This window comes from Leptinotarsa decemlineata, unplaced genomic scaffold (genome assembly GCF_025532065.1).
Source record: "Leptinotarsa decemlineata unplaced genomic scaffold, Ldec_3_MD MMD2_tig00078346_RagTag_RagTag, whole genome shotgun sequence".
In the NCBI taxonomy this organism is placed as follows: Eukaryota; Metazoa; Arthropoda; class Insecta; order Coleoptera; family Chrysomelidae; genus Leptinotarsa; species Leptinotarsa decemlineata.
The window spans coordinates 6,456,676-6,476,848 of NW_027412724.1; the positions used below are offsets into that span (position 1 = coordinate 6,456,676).

Consider the following 20,173-nt stretch of genomic DNA (forward strand, 5'->3'; position numbering starts at 1 on the left):
CTAATATTGTTAGATCAGGCGATCTAGGTGGCCATTCAATTAAGTCACTACCTCGTCCTATCCAATGATTTGGAAACTGGTTATTTAGCCACTCTTTAACAATCCTCGAATTGTGCACGGAACAGCCGTCGAGCTGAAAATATAAATTTACTTGTTCCGCAAGAGGCATTTCATCTATTTCGTCCGATAATTGGTTATTTAGAAATTCCAAAAAATTTTGCCCGTTTATGTTTCCATCAAAAAAATATGGACCTATTATTCTATTTTGTACTATACCACACCAAACGTTAACTTTTTCGGAATATTGACTTTTACAATTTATGATCCAGTGCGGACTTTCCGTAGCCCAATACCGAGCATTTTGCGATGAAACTACCCCATTGGTGCTGAAAGAAGCTTCATCACTGAACATTATGCAGTTTAAAAAATTTCTTGTATTCAGGTACTCGCCTTGTGCCCACAAACAAAATTCCATACGTTTCACTTCATCACCTGCCTTTAAAGAGTGAAGAAATTTAGGTTTAAATGCTCTCATTTTGTTTTGTTTAAGACATCGTCGAATAGTCTCTCTCGGTAAGTTTAAATCCAAACTGGCGACTCGTAAACTTCTGTTTGGGTGGTTTCTAAAATAATCTAAAACAGCACCTTCGTTTAAATTTCTTCTTCGGTGATTATTTTTTAAAATATGTTTGCTGACTGCACCGGTTTCTTTAAATGTTTTGTTAATTTTACTGACGGTGCTTCTGTCAATGGGAAGTCGATTTGGATGTCTGTGATTAAATATCCTAGCTGCTTCTCTTTCACTATGATAATTGTCCCCAGAAATTGTCACAATTTCAATTCTTTCTTCTAATGATAATTGCAAAGCCATTATTAAATGCACGTAACTAACAACTATTATTTTATTTATGATTAACTGTCAAAATCACAGCCTACTGTTGATTTATTATAAAACCTTTGCATAATGAGTTCAGCTTCCTCAAATTATTGATATCTCCTCTAAAAGATTGTTTTAGCTGAGTTATGAAGAATTTACAGGGAACAATTTTTGTCCTGCTCTCTGTTTTATTATTGAATAAATGAATCCATGCTTTAAATCAATTTGATTTTAGCGGCTATGCGGAAGAATGTACTAAGTACTGCATAACTTGAAAATGAATTTTTAATTTTCTGTTATTCTAGAATACACTTCTCGTAACCTACACTCAAATGAATGATTTTAAGGGAATATTATCCACAAATCCAGTGGCGTAGTCAGATTTTTATTACAAAACGCTTGCACCACAAATCTCTCACATTACCATATTTTCAGGAGTTATAACTGTAGAACGCATTGAGCTGTTGACTTCGGATTTTCACTGTACAAATTCACTGGTGTTCTACTTGGTGATGACAGTGTTGTCAGATCTCAAATATGTCTATAATCTGAATAAAAATTACAAACAAATACTTTGTTTCCAAAATTGAAGTTGTTGTAACTTCGTTGTTAACAAATATTTTTTAAAGAAAATTTGACAGTTTTGATTTATAACGACTACAAATCCAGTGGTGTAGTCAAATTTGAAAACAAAAATTGCCTAATAAACTTTTGCCGTTTTTGACAAACAAAAAAAACCATAGAGTGCCTTGGAAATGAAACTAAAATTGTGAAAGTTAGTGTCAAGATACAGTATTTCATGCTTAATATTTCAATAAAAAAAAATTGAGATTGATTGAAAAATGCACATTCTACAGGGGTGGTTCTATTTTAAATGGGTCACACTGTATATTCAAAGTTGAGTAAAAGTGTCTCTTTCTTCTTGGATAACTTCGAAAAATGAATCAATTTCATATAAAGGATGTTTGGTTAATATTTTCTAAATGGCAAGTTACGAAATTCGGCAGATAAGGCATTGTATAGCTTAATTCCTATATTATCTATTCTTTTCAACCTATTTAGCTGTAGGAACAAGGTTTGATTTATTTCTTGTATCATGTTGGTGTATATCCTTGTGAGCAACTTTATTCAACAAGTTTTGTTGAACAAGAAGCAGATTTTCATAGACAATAACTGAATATAGGGTCATAATTTTAAGTTTTACAAATATTGGTCGACACTTTTCATCATAATTGGCAGAGATTATGCTTCTTACTGCAGATTTTTTAATGACAAATATTCTATTAAGATGTACCTTTGATGCATTATTCCAATTGATTATACCATACCTAACGACTGAATGAAATAGAGAATGATATGTTGCAAGTGCCGCACTTTGATTTACTATTTTTTTTGATTCTTCTGATAGCAATAACCGTCTTACTAAGTTTACTACACATGTTATTTACGTGGTCTATCTATTTCAGGTTGGAATCTATTTGTATTCCCAAAAATTTGGTAGAATTTTTGTTATCTCGATTTAGCAAATTATTTCAAAAGTTAGAGTTTCTGTTTTTTGTTCATTGAGAATCAAGTCATTTGGTGTGAACCATGATCGAGCTGTCTCTAATATGTCAGTATGGATCATATGAGGATCATCTAGTTTATATATTTTTTGCCCAAGGTTGCATCATCTGCATACAATATAGTTTCTATGCCTGACGAGTTCATCACGTGAGGTAGGTCGTTGATATATATCAGAAACAGAAGTGTCCCCAATATTGACCCTTGTGGCACTCCTCTTAATATTTTTCTTTTTTCACTTTTGGTATTTCCTAGATCAACAATTTGATATTTTTCGTCCCTTTTGTCCCTTACCAAATTTATTGAAGAAAGTTTTGACAAAAACAGACAATGTCGGGGTATCTTCACGGATCTTACATGTGCCTTTGATTCAATCAATCATTCAACTTTATTAAACAAAATGAGCTACTATGGCATTCGTGGAACCTGTGAACAAATGTTCACTTCGTATTTGACCAAACGAACACAGCAAGTAGAGTGCAATGATGAAAGTTAATTCCTACAAATTGAAAGGGGAGTACCTCAAGGTTCAATCTTGGGACCTTTGGTGTTCCTCATTTATATTATTGATCCACCTTATAATATGGCTGCACGTAACAGATTATGTGTACTCTTCGCAGATGACACTACATTCACAATCAGTGAATAGTCACAATCACAAGGGATGAAGATCTCAAAATAGCCCAGGATGATTTCAGAAAACAAGCAATTACATGGTTCGCCAGCAATGAATTCATACTGAATGAGAGTAAAACAGTAAGCCTAAAATTTGATTGCAGGCCAAATAATTCTGCTAATCAGGAAGGAATGTATGGAAATGTGAAATTTATAGGTGTACAAATTGACAGTAATCTCCAGTGGTCACAACATGTGAATTTTTTGTGTACTAAACTCTCCAAGGCTGTTTTTGCTATTAAAAAAGTTCGAGACCTTGTAAATCAAACAGCAGCGTTAATTTCTTATTATTGCCTATTCCATTCACACCTTCAGTATGCTACTTTATCTTTGAGTAAAGCAGCTCAAACACACATAGTTAAACTACTAATTTTACAAAAGTCTGCCGTAAGATGTATTACAAAGTCAAATTGGGAGGCTAATTGTAGGCCTTTATTTCCGGCACTAGAAATAATGACTGTTTATGTCTTAATTATATACCACAAACTAATATATATTAAAAATAATAGTGAATGCTATGAAATTCATGAAGAGATACATGAACATGATACAAGGTTCAAAACCAGAATAGTTGAACCAAAAACAAAGCTGCAAAAAAACACCAAAATTGATATTGGACTCTATAACAACTTACCATCTCAATTTCGAGATTTACCTCCAAAAAAATTCAAATACAAATTGAAATGTAGTAGTAGCAGTAACTGTAACTAGTAACTGTATTTACAACTTCCAAGAATTTACTCACTGAAAATCATCATTTGTTCATGGATAATCACAGTGATTGAATATAATTTCCCATTTTATTGTTACGGTATATATTCATACATTTATCTATATTTCATTTGACATTCTATACATTTCACGTTACATATATTTTTTTACATTTTATACATCATACTTCATATATTTTTTACATTTACGTTTTATATATACACACATTTTACATTTTATATATTCATATTTTAGTCATCCCTCAAAATGTATTTTATCTTGTATGTATGTATGTATGTATGTATTTTATTCTTCAATATCCCATATAACAATTATTCAACCTCGATTATATTCCCAGGATTACAAATTATACTATCATCTATCTTTAGTTATTTGGGTTAAGGTTTGGACGTGTCTATAAAATGTAAAATTTTCTTGAGACAAATAAAAATGAAATGAAATGAGATGATTTTAACAATGAAGACGACGTATCGCTGAGCATTTGGGCGAGGGCTATCGATAGGCATCAGTTACCCATAACAATCGAGGACTTTGAACAATACGTGTGTGTCGATGATGTCCGATGATATCAATCTGAACAGCTGAATAAAAGACTAATGAACTAATGTACTCTTTACTACTAACCTAAAATCGTGTAGGTTTATGAAAAATCAAATCAATTTTGAAAAAAAAATTTACTACGCCGCCCATGCCATATAAAGAAACCACCGACTATTAAGTTTTCATGTCATTCGAATCTTTCAATGAAATACTCTCTTTTACCTTCATTTCTTTAAACAATTGGTCTAAACAGTTTATATTTCCCAATTTTTACTTCTAGGTTACACATTTTTATAATTTCAGGGAATAGAAATCTAGACCTACCTATGCTTGACAAAAAATAACTTACCTGAACAACAGGAGTAGCTGTGTTGATTGAAGGTGGTGCCACTGCTGAAATTTGAATATTCTGAATATTCTTTTTGGCATCTGAATGTATGAAATTCTGAGCCTGAACTGAGCTACTGTGAACCATTTGCTGTGGCTGAGGAGTAGTAGGAACTGATGTTGGTTCACTTTCACTCTGAGATGTATCACTTTCAAACTGAATATCATCTTCATCACCAATACCAGAAAGTTTCATAATGTTTGCCAAATCTAATTTCTTCTTCACTTTGTTTTTCGGTTTCTTTTTAATGTGTTGTTGCTGTTGCATCAAATTCTGGTGGTGCTGCTGCTGTTGCTGTTGTGTATGGTTCAGTATGGCTTGGTGTTGTGCAAGATTTGTGGCGTTTATTGGTTGTTGATGGCTACCCACCTTGGAGTAAAAAACATTCATTATGTAAGAGCTTGGATATTTGAAAAAAATATATATGAAAGAATTAGTGCCGAAGTTGAACTCCAGATTCGACAGAATTGAGGATTCAAAAATAACATCAAAATGTGAATTATGTCATATTTTGAAAATACACCAAACAAAATACTTCTATTTTATATTCTTCTTACTGAATCATCAAAAAAAAAGAAAACGTCAAACTGATTCATTTAAATTGTTAACTTACGTGAGTCACGTATGTTGTGGTAGATGGGGCTAGCTGCATTCCATTGGTCAAAACACGAACCATAGGTTGAGATCTCGGTGGCTGTATTTGCAAAAGCTGTTGCCCACTTGGTTGCAATATAAGTCCCTGAGGAGTAGCAGTTGCTGTCTGCATTTGAGGCTGTAGCTTTGTAGCTGTTTGAGGCCGCAATATGAACTGTACACCTGGTGTAGTGAGCATGGTAGGCATCTGATTCAAGAGTAATGGCTGAGCAGAAGGTACTATCGTTGCTGACGACTGGTGGTTTGTCGGGATCACAATTTGAGGGCTAGAACAATTTAGATATTTGTCCCAAATTTGTAGTGGTATGCGTACTACTGTATAGAGTTCCATTTATGTAATAATATTACATGGTTCCGATAAGACTAGTTATTGATGTGATATATACTGATTTTGCTAAAGCATTTGATCGACTTGATCACATGAACTTTCTACAAAAACTCCACCAATTTGGTTTCCATAATTCAGCAGTACTTTTCATTGAATCCTACTTGCTTCAACGTGAACAGTTTGTATCTTATAACGGCTATGATTCTTTTTATTACAATCCTTCATCTGGAGTGCCTCAGGGGTCGAATCTCGGACCACTTTTATTCTTATTATTTATTAATGATCTCAGTAATTATGTCGATTGTAATAAGTTATTTTTTGCAGATGATTTAAAAATATATTTACCTGTCGAAACTATCGAAGACTGTAATACATTGCAACGATTGTTAGCAAATATAGACTTCGTGTGAAGTTAACAAACTATATCTCAATGCATCCAAGTGTAAAGTAGCGTCTTATATTAGGAAAATGTCAGTCATCGAGTACAATTATCGAGTAGATACCATTTCACTGTCACGAAGTAACTCAATTATAGATCTTGGTATATAATTTGATAAAAATTTGTCTTTTTCCAACCACATTAGATCGAAAGTAAGTGAAGCATTGAGAGTTTACGGCTTTAGAGATCGCAATTGTAGATCTTTTTCAAACATATCTGCTCTATTTACTCTTTATGTAGCCTACGTATGGTCAAAATTAGAATATGGCTCTATTCTATGGTCTCCATTCTACAATTGCTATAATACATAAATAAAAAAGTTCAATGTCGTTTCCTAAAGTTTATTTACTTCATATCTTATGGTACCTATCCTGATAGAGATATTTCAGAGATATTTCATATGAATCTCTCACCATAACATTCAATATTTAAAGTCTTGAATTACGAAAAAAACTTGCTGGAATAATTTTTCTGTGTAAATTACTGCACAACAATGTGGATACTATGGAGGCATTATCTCTTATAAATTTCTGTGTGCCTCATTTTAGAACTAGAAGTACAAAAACTTTTTACAGCCGACTGGCTAGAACCAATTTGTACCTCAAATCACTTATCCTTAGCATTTACAAAAATTTCAATTCAATTTCAAATTTGTGTGATATCAATTTTGATTCCCTAAAATATATTGTTAACACTGTATCTCAGTATTTCATGGAGAATTTTCAATATTCTGGTATAGTTTTTTTTTGTTTTATTTTATTTTATTATATTGTAATTTTGTTATTCATTTTCTAAATTTGTAACTTTGTAATTATAAGGACCTATATTACTTTTTTAACATACTCAGTTAACCCTGTAAATGGTTTTTAACTGTTGGGTAATAAAGGCTATTATTATTTATGTTATGATCCATTTGATATTATAGTTTCAATAAAGTGATTAAACAAAAATTATTAGCAAAGCCACTCATTTCTAGATATCATTTCCTTCATAATCATTTAATTTTCAATAACATTCCTTCTGGCTCAATGACACATTTTACTGTTTTATAGGTTTTATGTGAAAGGTATAACTGGAACCTCTGGCAACCACAAACAAGCACACCAACCGAATTAGCGTCATCAGGAGATGAACTAGACTAATTCTCAACTCTTACTATACCTAATTATAACCATGAATATAAGTTCTTTTAATTTGTTTTACAAAAAAAGGGGGTCTTCCTTCCTGTTGAAAAACTGTGAATTTAATAGGAGTAAAAAGATCCTAAACTTGTGTGATTTAGCCATTAACGAGGTGTTACCTTTTAACTTGTCTAGAACTTCACATGAACGTTATGATACAAAAAAATAAAAGTAAAACGTAAATCCCTTCAGGCAAATACTACCAGTTTGAAATTTAGAAGTCATGTTAGTAGACACTTTAAAAATATTCCATGTCGATTTTATCAATTTGAAAACGGGGAAGGGGGTGAACATAATTCACTTCGTTATAATTACATCCGGACTCATATCCTTTTGGAAAATACTGTGCTTGAATCTTGAAATTCACTTATTATGACAGTGTTATTCATTTGCAAAGAAGATGACGGAAGTAATTAACCCACAAATAATATAAAATGAAACATTAATTCCTTATAAGGTACCGCTAGCTTGAAATTCACAGATTATGTTGTAATAATCTCGGGAACCTTTCGTGTTAATTTCATAAATATGCAATGAAAAGAGGGTGTGGGGTACCCCCCAAATGATTCAAGTCCCTTCATAAAAATACTGCCTTCCTTTCTTTGGAAAACTCCCTCATCCTTCTTTTTTTGTATCAAGATGGAGTAGTAGAAAGCCAAAAACTTTCTTTCCCAAAAATTAATCACTCCTAAAAAATATAACCCCTTCAATGTTACAAACATTTCCTAATAATTTCAACCATTCGTAAAGGGCATATTATAGGGCATATTATAGGCATATTATAGGCACTCTCACCTATTTTCAAAAAGGGGTGAGGGGGCGCAATTCTTCCAAATGACAAAGTCCCTTCACAAAAATACTGCCCACTTGAATTTCACAGGGTGTGTTGAGATATAGGGTTACAATCATTTCCAAACAGTTTCGTACATTTGCAAAGGGGATAAGAGGGTGTAATCCTCCCCCGACAGCAGTCCTTTGTGAAAAATACGACTAGCTTGAAATTCACAGAATACGTTATGAGACACCTCAGGAATCTTCCAGGGTAATTTCATCCAGATTATTCATCCAACTTCAATGGAAAATTCATCATGTTGGCAAAAAGAATCCTTTAGATGGAAGAAATATTGGATCAAATAAACGTCTCGAACAAAGTATATTGAATCTTGAGAAAGACATCGAAAGTAACAAATCCTTAGAAAATGAATTCAGTGAATTCAAAAAAACATATATAATCAAACAAACTGACACAACTAGATGTTGACGTGCTACACATTTAAATCCAAAATAAGACAAACAGATCTAAAAACATAAGTATGTATAATGTCCAAGAATCGCAATCCCAAGATCACATTGAAAGAATATCATTTGATAAACAACATTGCAAAAATATCCTGAATTCATTAAACGTGCAAGTGAATTTAAGATATTTCGATTAGGTCGCCCTAGTAACAAATCTCGTCCTATGAAAATATCTTTTCCAGATGAAAAAACTGCTTTAAATTGTCTGAAGAATGAAAGGAAATTATTGGATCACCAATCAACCCATTCGCCTAAGTGAGGATCTAACTCCATCCCAACGTGAATTTATTAGAAACCTGTATCAAGAACTCAAACAACAGAAAAAGCAAGACATATCAATATGTTATCAGTTTGGAATCCCCTGTATTGTCATAAACAAAATGAACCAAATCTCAAAAAACAAAGTGAACATATAAATATTTATTGCCAAAATCACAGATCCATAACTTTAAGCTCAGAAACGTTGAGATCGAAACAACTTCTATGAATGGTCATTCCGCAGCTCTCACAAGATATCGTCGCATCTTCATCCTTAAAGGGAGGATTATAGCTGTTGCATTTCATGTTAGTAATTGTTCAAAATTATTTGTCTGTTATCTTTTTTAATAAGCACACCGTTGGTAGGGTTACTTAATGTTGAAGTTTGTTTTGGTAGAGCTATATTGGCATTTTGCAGGGTGTTATAAATTATTATTTGTTTATTTAATAGGCAAGTCCAGTTTACAAAAAAAATAGTATATTCTTTCGGAAGTGAAATTATTTTTTCTTATTTGAATTAGACATACTATTTCTAGAATGTAGATGTAGAAGATCGTTAGTATTCTACTGTTCATGAACAGTGGTCTGCAGTGGTCTAAATGCTTGGCTCTGCATATTTATCTTATTGCCCCTTTTTGTAAAACAAATACTGATTGTATCAGCTGCTTGCTACAGAAACCTCCGAAACCTCCATCAAACTTCAGGGTATTATCAATCCATATCGCAAGAATTTGGTGCACGTTTTATTTTCGATGACATGATTCTGAAGGCTTAGGTTTCCAGTAACAAATTTGAACAAAAATATTTTATAGGAGGAGTGTATATACCTCTGCATTCTCCAGAAAAGGTATATATATGAGGAACATCGTTTTGTAAAAAACATTGCTCTTAGTTATCAGCAACGCAATATTTATATTCATGGGGATTTTAATGTTCCTGAAGCATTATGGAAAAACAATGAATTAGATGTAACAGTAAATTGCCCCAATAATTCTAATGCTCTCTATCTAGCAGCAACTTCTGACAGAAAATTAACATCCCAATAAATGGATAAATAATTTTAGATTTATGCTTCACAATATGCTTCTTAATATTGCAACAATTTTTTTTCTGGTACAGACTGGAAGAAACACTTAATATGGCCTAACGTCAATGATGCTTTAAAAGATGTTTATCACATAGTTAATCTGGCAATTGAGTTGTTTGTACCACCAAAAAGATTTAGGACATCTAACTTCCCAAAATTGTTCAGCTCAAATGTGAGATTCTATATCAAACAAAAGAAAATTGCGCATAAACAAACACTATATATATTACCTGGAATACAAACGAAATAGAGAAAAGTGTTTTTCGTATAATTCAGCGTTCATGTAAAAGTAATTGTTTCAAAAGTATTTTTCTTTCGTGTAATTCAATATTGATATGAAAATAGCTATTTCGAAAGGGCTTTTTATTCCAGTTTGTGTCTGAAAGTTACTTCTTTGCATGACCTATACATTTTTATATAGAGGTAATTTTTGAAATTGATAACTTCCTCTTTTTTTTTGGAGGAGTCCCACTTTTTTGTATCAAAATGGAGAAGTAGAAATTCAAAACTTTTCACCCAAAAATTAATATCTTCTAAAAATATACCTTTTCAATTTAAATCAATATGTATCCCTTTCAAATGTTCTTTAGATACATGAAGCGTATTTGACCAATGGAAACAGCTACATTAGTCAAATTTTTAAATCAGAAAATAAACAAGACATAAAGAATTAATGTGGTACATGTAACCCGGCTTCCCTACGCAAACTACTAGATCGCTTGATAACCGATCAGTTGAACTTTTATTGTACATAAATAATCAACATGGTTTTTCTATAAAAAAGTCTGCGGTTACCAATCTTTTGGTGTTTGAGCAAAATATTACACAGAATCTCGAAAAAAGGCAAGATGGATGCAGTCTATACTGATTTCTCCAAGGCAATCGGATCTTGTGGATCACGATATATCATTACATAAGATCATATTACTTGGTATCACATATATGTCTCTATTATGGTTTGAAAGCTTCTTGACTGGCCGATTTCAGCAAGTTAGGGTAGGAAATGCTAAGTCAACTTTCATTCATATAACGTCGGGAGTAATCTTTGTTAATGACACTACAGAATTTTTTGAAACTTCAAACTTTCTAATGTTTGCAGATTATCTTGAAACGTTCAGACCAATCACCAATAGAATCATTAGACGATGTTTGAAAACAATTTATACATGAACAACAGCCAACATAGTTTCATAAGCTTTTACAAAGTGAATAAAAGTTTCACACCTCATACACCGTGAATGGTAATCCACTAACTCGTATCACTTCAATGAAGGATCCAGAAGTTATCTTTAACGAGCAATTGCGATTTGTAGATCATATATAATGATATTTATTTGAAATAGGAACATAATAATTTACATACATTCTAATTTTTGTAATTAGTAATAAAATATGTTAATATGTTAAACAAAAAAAAATGCAAAAATATAAAATATACACCTATAGTGTCACAATCATCAGAGATCAAGTTTGATGTCGATACATCAAAGCTTCTGAGCTTTATATTACAAAAATGTAAACTATTCATTTCAGTGAGAAGGGTGTATCTTGCTTTATTAGTATCCCAGAATATGGCTTGATTATTTGGTCACCATTTTATACAAATCACTTTCTCGCATTGGAAATAATCCAACATAACTTCCTGTGCATATAAAATGAATATACACATTGACAATCATGATTATATAATTCCTTTGAATAGTCTTAACATAGATTTGTTGAGCAGAAGAAAGAATGCTGACCTTATATTATTATACAAATTAATTAATGGCCCTATTACATGCCCAAAACTTCTTGAGTGGATTAACTCACATGTGCCAAAGAAAACTCTTAAAAATAATGATTTGTCTCACGTATCCTTCCATCATACAAACTATGGAATGTACTGTCTTGTTGATCTTCACTTAGAATGTTCAATGAAAAAATCTATATCTAGATATCACAGGTATAGGCCTGTCGAAATTCAAATGTCTTTTGAGAGGGACTTGAAAATTGATTAAACACAAATTTTTGATGTAACTTATTACTTATTTGTATCCTTTATATTACTCTCACCATTTATCTCTGTATTTTGAATTGTATAATCTATAATTCTGGTTATCTTAGTGCTTTAACTCATTTGCATGTGATTGAGTTTCCTTCGAGTCTTAATTTTACATTTTCAGTTTTTCTTTGATTTTTAAAATGTATATGAATATTTATTATATTTGATGCTTGTATTATTATAAAAGGGGTGATCCCGTAAAGTTACAATTGGTATTAGAGGGCATAACCCCAAAAGATAAAAACCACAAATAAGCCCCTTAGAAAAATACTGGCAGCTTGAAATCAACAAATTGTTATGACACCTTGAAAATCTTTCATAGTAATTTCATCAATTTGCAATGAAGATAAGGGGTGTGTGTAATAGTAGTAGTAGTAGTAGTATTTAATTGACCATGGAAAGAACATCGTTCAATTGACAAAATACACTAAAATGATGTATTTCATCAGTTCTGACTTCCATTGTCTAATACAGGGGTCTCCAAACTTTGAAGCCTTCGGGCCATAATGATTTATTCAGTTTGTTCCAAAGGCCAATTTCTGCCCTTAACTATATTTCTAGACTAGGATAGTCGCAAAGTGCGTGACCTAAGAAAACTTACGCTTTTTTTGCATTTCAATTATTATTGTGTATTGTGACACTTAACGACATCTAGTGGCGAGTAGTGGTACTATGTACTATCTTTTTCAGCTACCCGCTAGGTGACATTAGGCGTAATTAAATATTTGGAATTACCGCGTTGGTTCGAAAAAGTTCTGGTTCTAGCTAGTGTATTCCGATCACCTCGAGATGGCAGTAATAATTGTATATAAAAAGGCTAGCGGCGCAACTGCGAGTTAGTCTGCGTAGGAAAGGGGAAGGAAGCGAAACTGTCTATTGTGAAATAAAGTAACACCCGTCAATAAAAGTATTTTGATTTGACTTAATGTTTTTATGTGTGGTTTGTTAGTATGGAAAAGAAGCGAAAAATCGACAGTGAATGCAGAACTTTCCAAGAAAAATGGAACTTTCAGTATTTTGTGATTGAGTCCAGTAATAAGGCGCTATGTTTAATTTGTAATGAAACCATAGCTGTTCTCAAAGACTATAACATTAAACGACACTATGAATCGAAACATCTTCAAAGTTACTCCAAGTATACAGGAAGTTTGCGAAATGAAAAATTTGAAGCTTAGAAACGCGGACTCAAATCACAGCAATCTTTGTTTACCAAAGCGAATACTGAACAAGAGTCTGCAACTCGCGCCAGCTTTCGTGTGGCTCTTGTAATCGGAAAACGTGGCAAACCATTCACCGATGGAGAAATGATAAAAGAATGCTTCATTGCAATAGCCGAAGAAATATGCCCCGAAAATGTAAATTTATTTAAAAGTTTCAGTTTGTCAGCAAACACCGTGGCTCGGAGAGTGCAAGACATCACAGAAAATATATCATCTCAACAGTCTGACAAAAATGGACATCATGAGTGGTTTTCTCTAGCATTGGATGAGCCAACGGATGTGTCAGATACTGCTCAAGTGTTGATTTTTATTCGCAGAGTAGATAAAAGCTATGAAGTGTATGAAGAACTTCTTGATATTGATAGTATTCACGGCACGACAACTGGGGCAGATATTTTTAAGGGAGTTGAAAATGCCATTAATAAAAAGAACCTTCGATGGAGAAATTTGAAATCTATAACAACTGATGGAGGCAAAAATATGTATGGTAAAAATAAAGGAGTGGTTGCACTTGTGTCAAAGGCTGTAGAAAATGATGATGGTTCAAAACCATCAGTCTTACATTGTATCATTCATCAACAGTCCTTGTGCGGAAAATGTTTGGATATGTCTGAAGTTCTAAAACCAGTGATATCAGTTGTTAACTTCATCAGATCCACTGGGCTGAATCACCGACAATTCCGCGAGTTTATTCAACAGATTGGAGAAAATGATTTACCATATCATACTGCCGTACGCTGGCTTAGTTGCGGAAAAGTCCTTAAGCGCTTTTTTGAACTTCGAGCAGAGATCGAATTTTTTTAAAATGAGAAGCAGCGCCCTTTTGCTGATTTAGAAAATAGTGAATGGATGTGGAAGTTAGCCATCTATGTCGATTTGACAAATCATATGAACGAACTGAATTATAATAATAATCTTTCTTTATTTCAGAAATAGGTTTCCCTAAAATACAATAAAAAAAAAAGGAAAAGATAGAACAGAAAAAGTAACTAATATATGCTATTCAGTAATTTTAAAACTATTACAAGTAACAATAAATAGTTCTATCGCTCCGTGCTATTATTTTACAAATAATATTCATTATTTCTACTTATTATTTGAGATTGCAAGGAGAAAATCAGCTTCTCAAATCCTTCAGGCAGAAAATAATACTATTTCAATCGCAATTACGTAAAAAATGTTTCACAAATTTTGAAACACATGAAATATTCAGCCACACTACAGAGACTGAATTTCCCGTCAATTTTGCAATCGAATCTTTGACTGCTTTGAAGATAAATTTTGATACTCGTTTTTCAGATTTTGATGTCATTGCGAATGAAATTAAGCTTTTTCAAAATCCTTTTAATTCTGACATTGAAACCCTAGCTCCGGAACAAATATCAAAATTCATCTTTGTTGTAATTTTATAAGAGTCTTCCACTGGAACAATTTGATAATTTGCATAAATTTGCTCGTGGGTTGTTTTCGATTTTTGGTACTACTTACTTGTGTGAGAAAACGTTTTCCAAGATGAAGTACACAACTTAAATCTCTTTTGATAATTGGTACAAGTAAAATTGATCCACAACTACAAAGTATTGTCGGTGGAAAATCACAATTACATAAATCTCATTAGTGTTTTTGATTTACTATGATTCATTTTAATTATTTGTTAGTTATTAATATGCTTAAACTTAGATACTTAAGTTAAGTTTTCTTTGTCATCATTTCTGTCGTTAAGTTTTACCTTGCAAGTAAATAAAACCGAGTAATTATCATTCTGTGTTTTCTTCTTCAACTTATCACAGCAATAGTAACAACAATTAGGTAATCATTGGCTGTCGCGGGCCAGATTGATGACAGTAAATCATTGGCTGTGGCGGGCCGGATTGATGACACTGGCGGGCCGGATTTGGCCCGCGGACCTTAGTTTGGAGACCCCTGGTCTAATATAATATAAATTGATTTGATAACCCTGAAAAAAAAATCAAAAAGATTAAATGAAAATAACAACTTCATTAAACAAAAACTGAAATTACAAAGAAATAACATACAACAACAACCAAACAAATAAAAATTGAAATATTAATATCTGGTGATAACCAGTTATTACCCGAAGACGATTGTGGATACTAACAATCGAAACGTGACATAACTTGATTTGAAATCTTTTAATTTTTATTTTATTTTTTTTGTTAATATTTTTAATTTTTCCAATTTTTTCAGCTTTTATTAATATTTCAATTTTTATTTGTTTGGTTGTTGTTGTATGTTATTTGTTTGTAATTTCAGTTTTTGTTTAATAAAATTGTTATTTTCGGTTAATCTTTTTGATTTTTTTTCAGGGTTACCAAATCAATTTATATTATATTAGACAATGGAAGTCCGAACTGATGAAATACACCAAGAAACATTGTCAACCACCTTCAAACAAACACTAAAATGATATACATGAATTATATACATACAGAATAATAATGATATGGAATAAAAATAAAAATGAATGTGTCTATATAAGACAATGGTTAAGAAATGTTAATAAAATAAGGTAGAATAGCAAAAAGCAGTAGGTGATCAAGAAATTCCTCAACACAAAAGAAGCAACCCTCCGATAGATATCTCTCTTTTTTTTGAATTTGTTACAGTCACTGATTTCTCTCAGAAAATTTAGTAGCTTGCTGTAGATGGGTGTTTTCTCAAAATTTTTGTTTTATGCTTTGGTATTTGAAGTGTAATTGCTCTCAAAGGTTTGTTATTATGAGGCAGTAGAAATTCACTATACACTTGAGTATATACAGGCTGTTCTACCGCCTCCATTTTGAATCATGAAAAAAAGCAGAGGAATTTTCAATACTGTTTTATATTTGTTATAATCTGATATAAACCAATTTGCACTGTGACGTTTTGTTCATTGGATCAGCAAATCAATTTTTTATATAAGGACCATTAGTTTTCTTCATCGACAAATTCAGCTATGAATTGCAATACATCTGTTTCTCGATGTTTTCCTCATCATCACTAAGGTCATACAATTCCTGGTAAGAACTACCTCAAAAAAGTAGGGACCAATATTTTTTGGGACTAGAACTCAAAGTTATACATAAACTCCACATATCGGAAAAACATGTAGAATACCAAGTAACAAACAGAATTAATGTCAAAATACTCCCAACCATCTATTTTGTACACAATATCTCATTATCTCAGAAATGGCAGAGCCTGCCTAGGTTTGTTAAATTTGACAAAAGTTTTCTATTTTGGGGAACAACAATAATCTTTTTCCAGATTGAGAATAACAGTGGTTGTTTTCCAAATATTCGCCAAAAACTAAAATCATCAAATTTCGTTTATTGTCTCTGCTGATGTTTTCACTTAAAGATGAATTTGGTATTTCTCCTGTTCGCACAAGAGTACTGTGATCCAATGGGACTAAAATATATAGAATCTGTTTTAGAGAGGTTCAATTTCAGGTCATCTGCAATGCACCCAAGTTTTCATTTGACTAATGCAATATTTGGAATTTTTTAAAAGCTGTTCATCACTCATCGTCTGTAGAATAGACATATTGTCAGTAAAAAGGATTAGAAAATAATTGTCAGCTCATATCTAAATCATTTATAAAAATGAGAAAAAGTGTTGGGCCAATAAGACTCCCTTGAGGTATTCCACATGTGATGTCAAGGTCACACCAAGATGTGCTTTTCAAAATAGCTTGGTTGATTCATTAAAAATTTTAATGACTCAAAAATGCATATCGCTGATGCTGTTAATAATCTGTTCATTTTAAAAATTCCCCTACATGAGTCCCTGGCCTTCATACCAAAGAGTATTCTGATTACACTTTTTTGGCAGATAAATACTCTGTTCAGCTCATGACTGAAGCCCAAAATGATAATACCAAACCTTATGGCAGAGTAAAAATTAGCGTAGTAGACAGTCATCAGAACATCAGTATCAATGTTTTCTTTGAGAATTCACTTAAAGTATCGAGATATATACCTAAAAACATCACGGAGGTGTTGCAGGTCACTCTAAAATCATTGAATGTGATTCAAAAATATGATTATCACAAGAGACCAATAAGAAACATGCATCAAAAGTCGTCATTCATTGATACTCACCTCACACTTGGTTTTGGTGATGGTTGAGGACTGGCTGATGGTTTTGGCAAAATATTCAGATGTGACTTCAATTTAATGATATTTTGAGGTTGCGAGGTTTGGATGGGTCTCGCCAGTAAATTATTATGAATAATTTGCATTACTGGATAATTTGGTTGTGGTGTAGGAGGTTTCAGAGATGGAGATGGAGACTTCAAGCTCGCAGGTGATGAATATGGTGAGGGAGGATATCCAGGGCTTGGATTTGAGTATGCAGGAGACATACTACTAACGATTTGCGGTTTTTTCACAAGATTTAGGTTGTTAGATCCCACTACAGTACAGTTGGTGCTTAGATTTTCATAATCTATCTTCTCTTGTTTGATGGTTTGGTACGACGTATTCTTGGGCGATTTACACATTTTTTGAAGTGGCTTATGGGGCGTTTGAGACATTTTTCACAACACTAGAGTTCACAAGTTATAGCACAGTTTCGTTTAAGTACATCTTCTTACAATTTTTTTTCTTGGAATGTTAGGACCCAAGAATCCTACTGCTAGACCATATTTTGCTATTATCCAGCTTATTCACTAGGTCCTTTTTTTGGAAATTCACTTCATTTTCACTTATCCGAACTCAAATAGAGCCATTTTATCGTTGTACACATCGAAAAAATATAAAGTTGACAACAGCATTATTTCACAAAGGGGTTGAAAGACATTATATTAATTTTCCACAGGAAGTTAAGTTAAAAAACTGCCACCAAACCGAAAGTATATTCAGATACACTTATAAAATAGTAAACTATCACTTTTTCACCACATAGTCGGCTCTCTTGAAGGAAACCTGAAACAAATGAAAGAAAACTTAGACTCAAACATAACCTCCACAAAAAGACAAATTTCAGCCTTCTACTCTGGATATCAAAGCCCAAAACGCTCTAGGTAAACAAAAACAAAGGCACCTTGTCGAAATTCTGTAATCACGGCATAATTTCAAATTGTGTTTCATTTGTTTGTAAACAATTTTGCAAATTTGCAACCACAAATAAGATATCACTATACCGCCATCTTTTACGATGCGCCTTTTTCTTCTGCTTCTTCTTCTACAACGTGACCTCCCCGTCCATTCAGAAGTGGACCAGTCCATCTCACAATTTGTTATTAAATATTTTAATTATGATATAATTAGTCATAATGTTATCTTCGTAATACTAGTATTAGGTATCAGTTAATATTGAAAATGATTTGGTGACACAAGGTGCCATAGTGTCTACCTACATTGAATTTTATTGAAGTCGATTATCATGGATATAGATAAATTGGGTGGGGAAAACGATAAATTTCAGATGGTGGGGGAAAGGGAAAAATATGAAAAGTAAGAGGATATCACTAATGAACACCAAATATGTCATGACTAAATTGGACAAATATAATGATACATATTTGATTCAGTGATTGACATCTGATAAATTATGCCATAAAAAATCAATACAAAAGTAAGGTTACAAATAAACTCAAGGTAAAAATTCGTGCAATTGATCATGTGAGTAGTACAATTGAAAAAAAGATTCTAATCATTGAAAAATATAAACTCTATAGATTTTTTTCTAGCGATAGTGGGTATGGAAGTCCAACCCACACCGTTTTCAACATAAAATGAATAAAATTCTACGTACCTTTTAACAATTTTCACTTGATGGGTAAAAACGGGGTTCACTCTAGTAGGAGCAGGGCAACCGGTGATCTGATTGGTCGCCTGAAAGCGTCATTTGATACACAAAAAAATAACATTTACTTTGAGGTTAGATTGACCTATTTGCGATTTTAGACCTTTTGCTATATTTTATTAAGAAAAAAGAGTGAATGTAATCAAATTTTTAGAAGACTGAGAAATGTGTAGGTTTAGTAGTCGAGAAAGAAGAAGATGGAATGAATGTATTCAGTAGGTAGAAATTAATCTAATTTCGATTGCTACATTAAAGCCCCCAAATACTCGTCTCTAACATAGGTAATATTGCTATTTCTATTAACTTGTCCTTAACTTGGTACCTATCATATATGCACGTGGATAGGTAATTAAACGTATCTAACTGGGTTTTCATATACACGTAATATGAACTTGAATCTGGTACCTAATCAGGAAAGTGTTTAACTTTGCAAATGAATCGTATTATGAAATTTTGAGAGTAATATAATTAAAAAGAATCCATAACCTTAATCAAAGTGGGCGTTGTTAGGTAGGTATATATTTCTTCGACTCGAAAGATAACCGCACGAGCTGCAACTTCGATGGAGGGGGGAAATAGTAGGGGAAATTCGTAAAAATGACGAACTGATCCAGTTTATGTTACTGCGCAATAAAACAATGGCATAGGAGATCAATAAACAGGCACTCAATTTTGGCGGGGAAGTGATGGTGATAGTACAGTATAATGCATACTGTGGTGATAGTTATGACACAAATTCAAACCATCACAATAAAAGCGAGGTCGATAGCTATCAGTATGTAGTACATACCTACTTACTACTGCTAAATTTTGGGTATACAGTGCATTTCTTTAATGCCCCCCCCTTTTATTTTTTGAACGGGTCAACTCAAAAAATTGAAATTTGAGATAATGAAATTAATGCACGAATACTTTATTTTGAAGTGAAATTGACAGATGAAAATTTCACGATGGGCACCATCTGGTAAAAAAAAAATAAATGGATAAAGGGGTCTTGTGACACATCTTTTTGAAGCTCCTGACAAATGCTTCACAACCCTAGAATATAATGTCAATATCTTAAACTACTACAAAATG

At 32.6% G+C, this 20,173-nt stretch overlaps 1 protein-coding gene across 4 annotated transcripts in view; it reads right to left on the reverse strand.

Annotated features, from left to right (window-relative positions):
- The window catches only part of LOC111515462 (uncharacterized), a 60,673-nt gene extending 41,501 nt beyond the window's left edge, over window positions 1–19,172 (reverse strand). Inside the window, exons 1-4 of one of the 4 annotated variants that reach the window (XM_074185692.1) lie at window positions 19,046–19,172; window positions 17,389–18,213; window positions 5,389–5,695; window positions 4,737–5,144 (exon numbers count right to left, since the gene is read on the reverse strand). In XM_074185692.1, coding sequence (XP_074041793.1) covers window positions 4,737–5,144; window positions 5,389–5,695; window positions 17,389–17,822 — 1,149 coding nt within the window. In that variant the 5' untranslated portion in view covers window positions 17,823–18,213; window positions 19,046–19,172. The other 3 variants (XM_074185694.1, XM_074185693.1, XM_074185691.1) reach the window with 3 other exon arrangements.
- Between the last annotated feature and the right edge of the window lie 1,001 nt (window positions 19,173–20,173).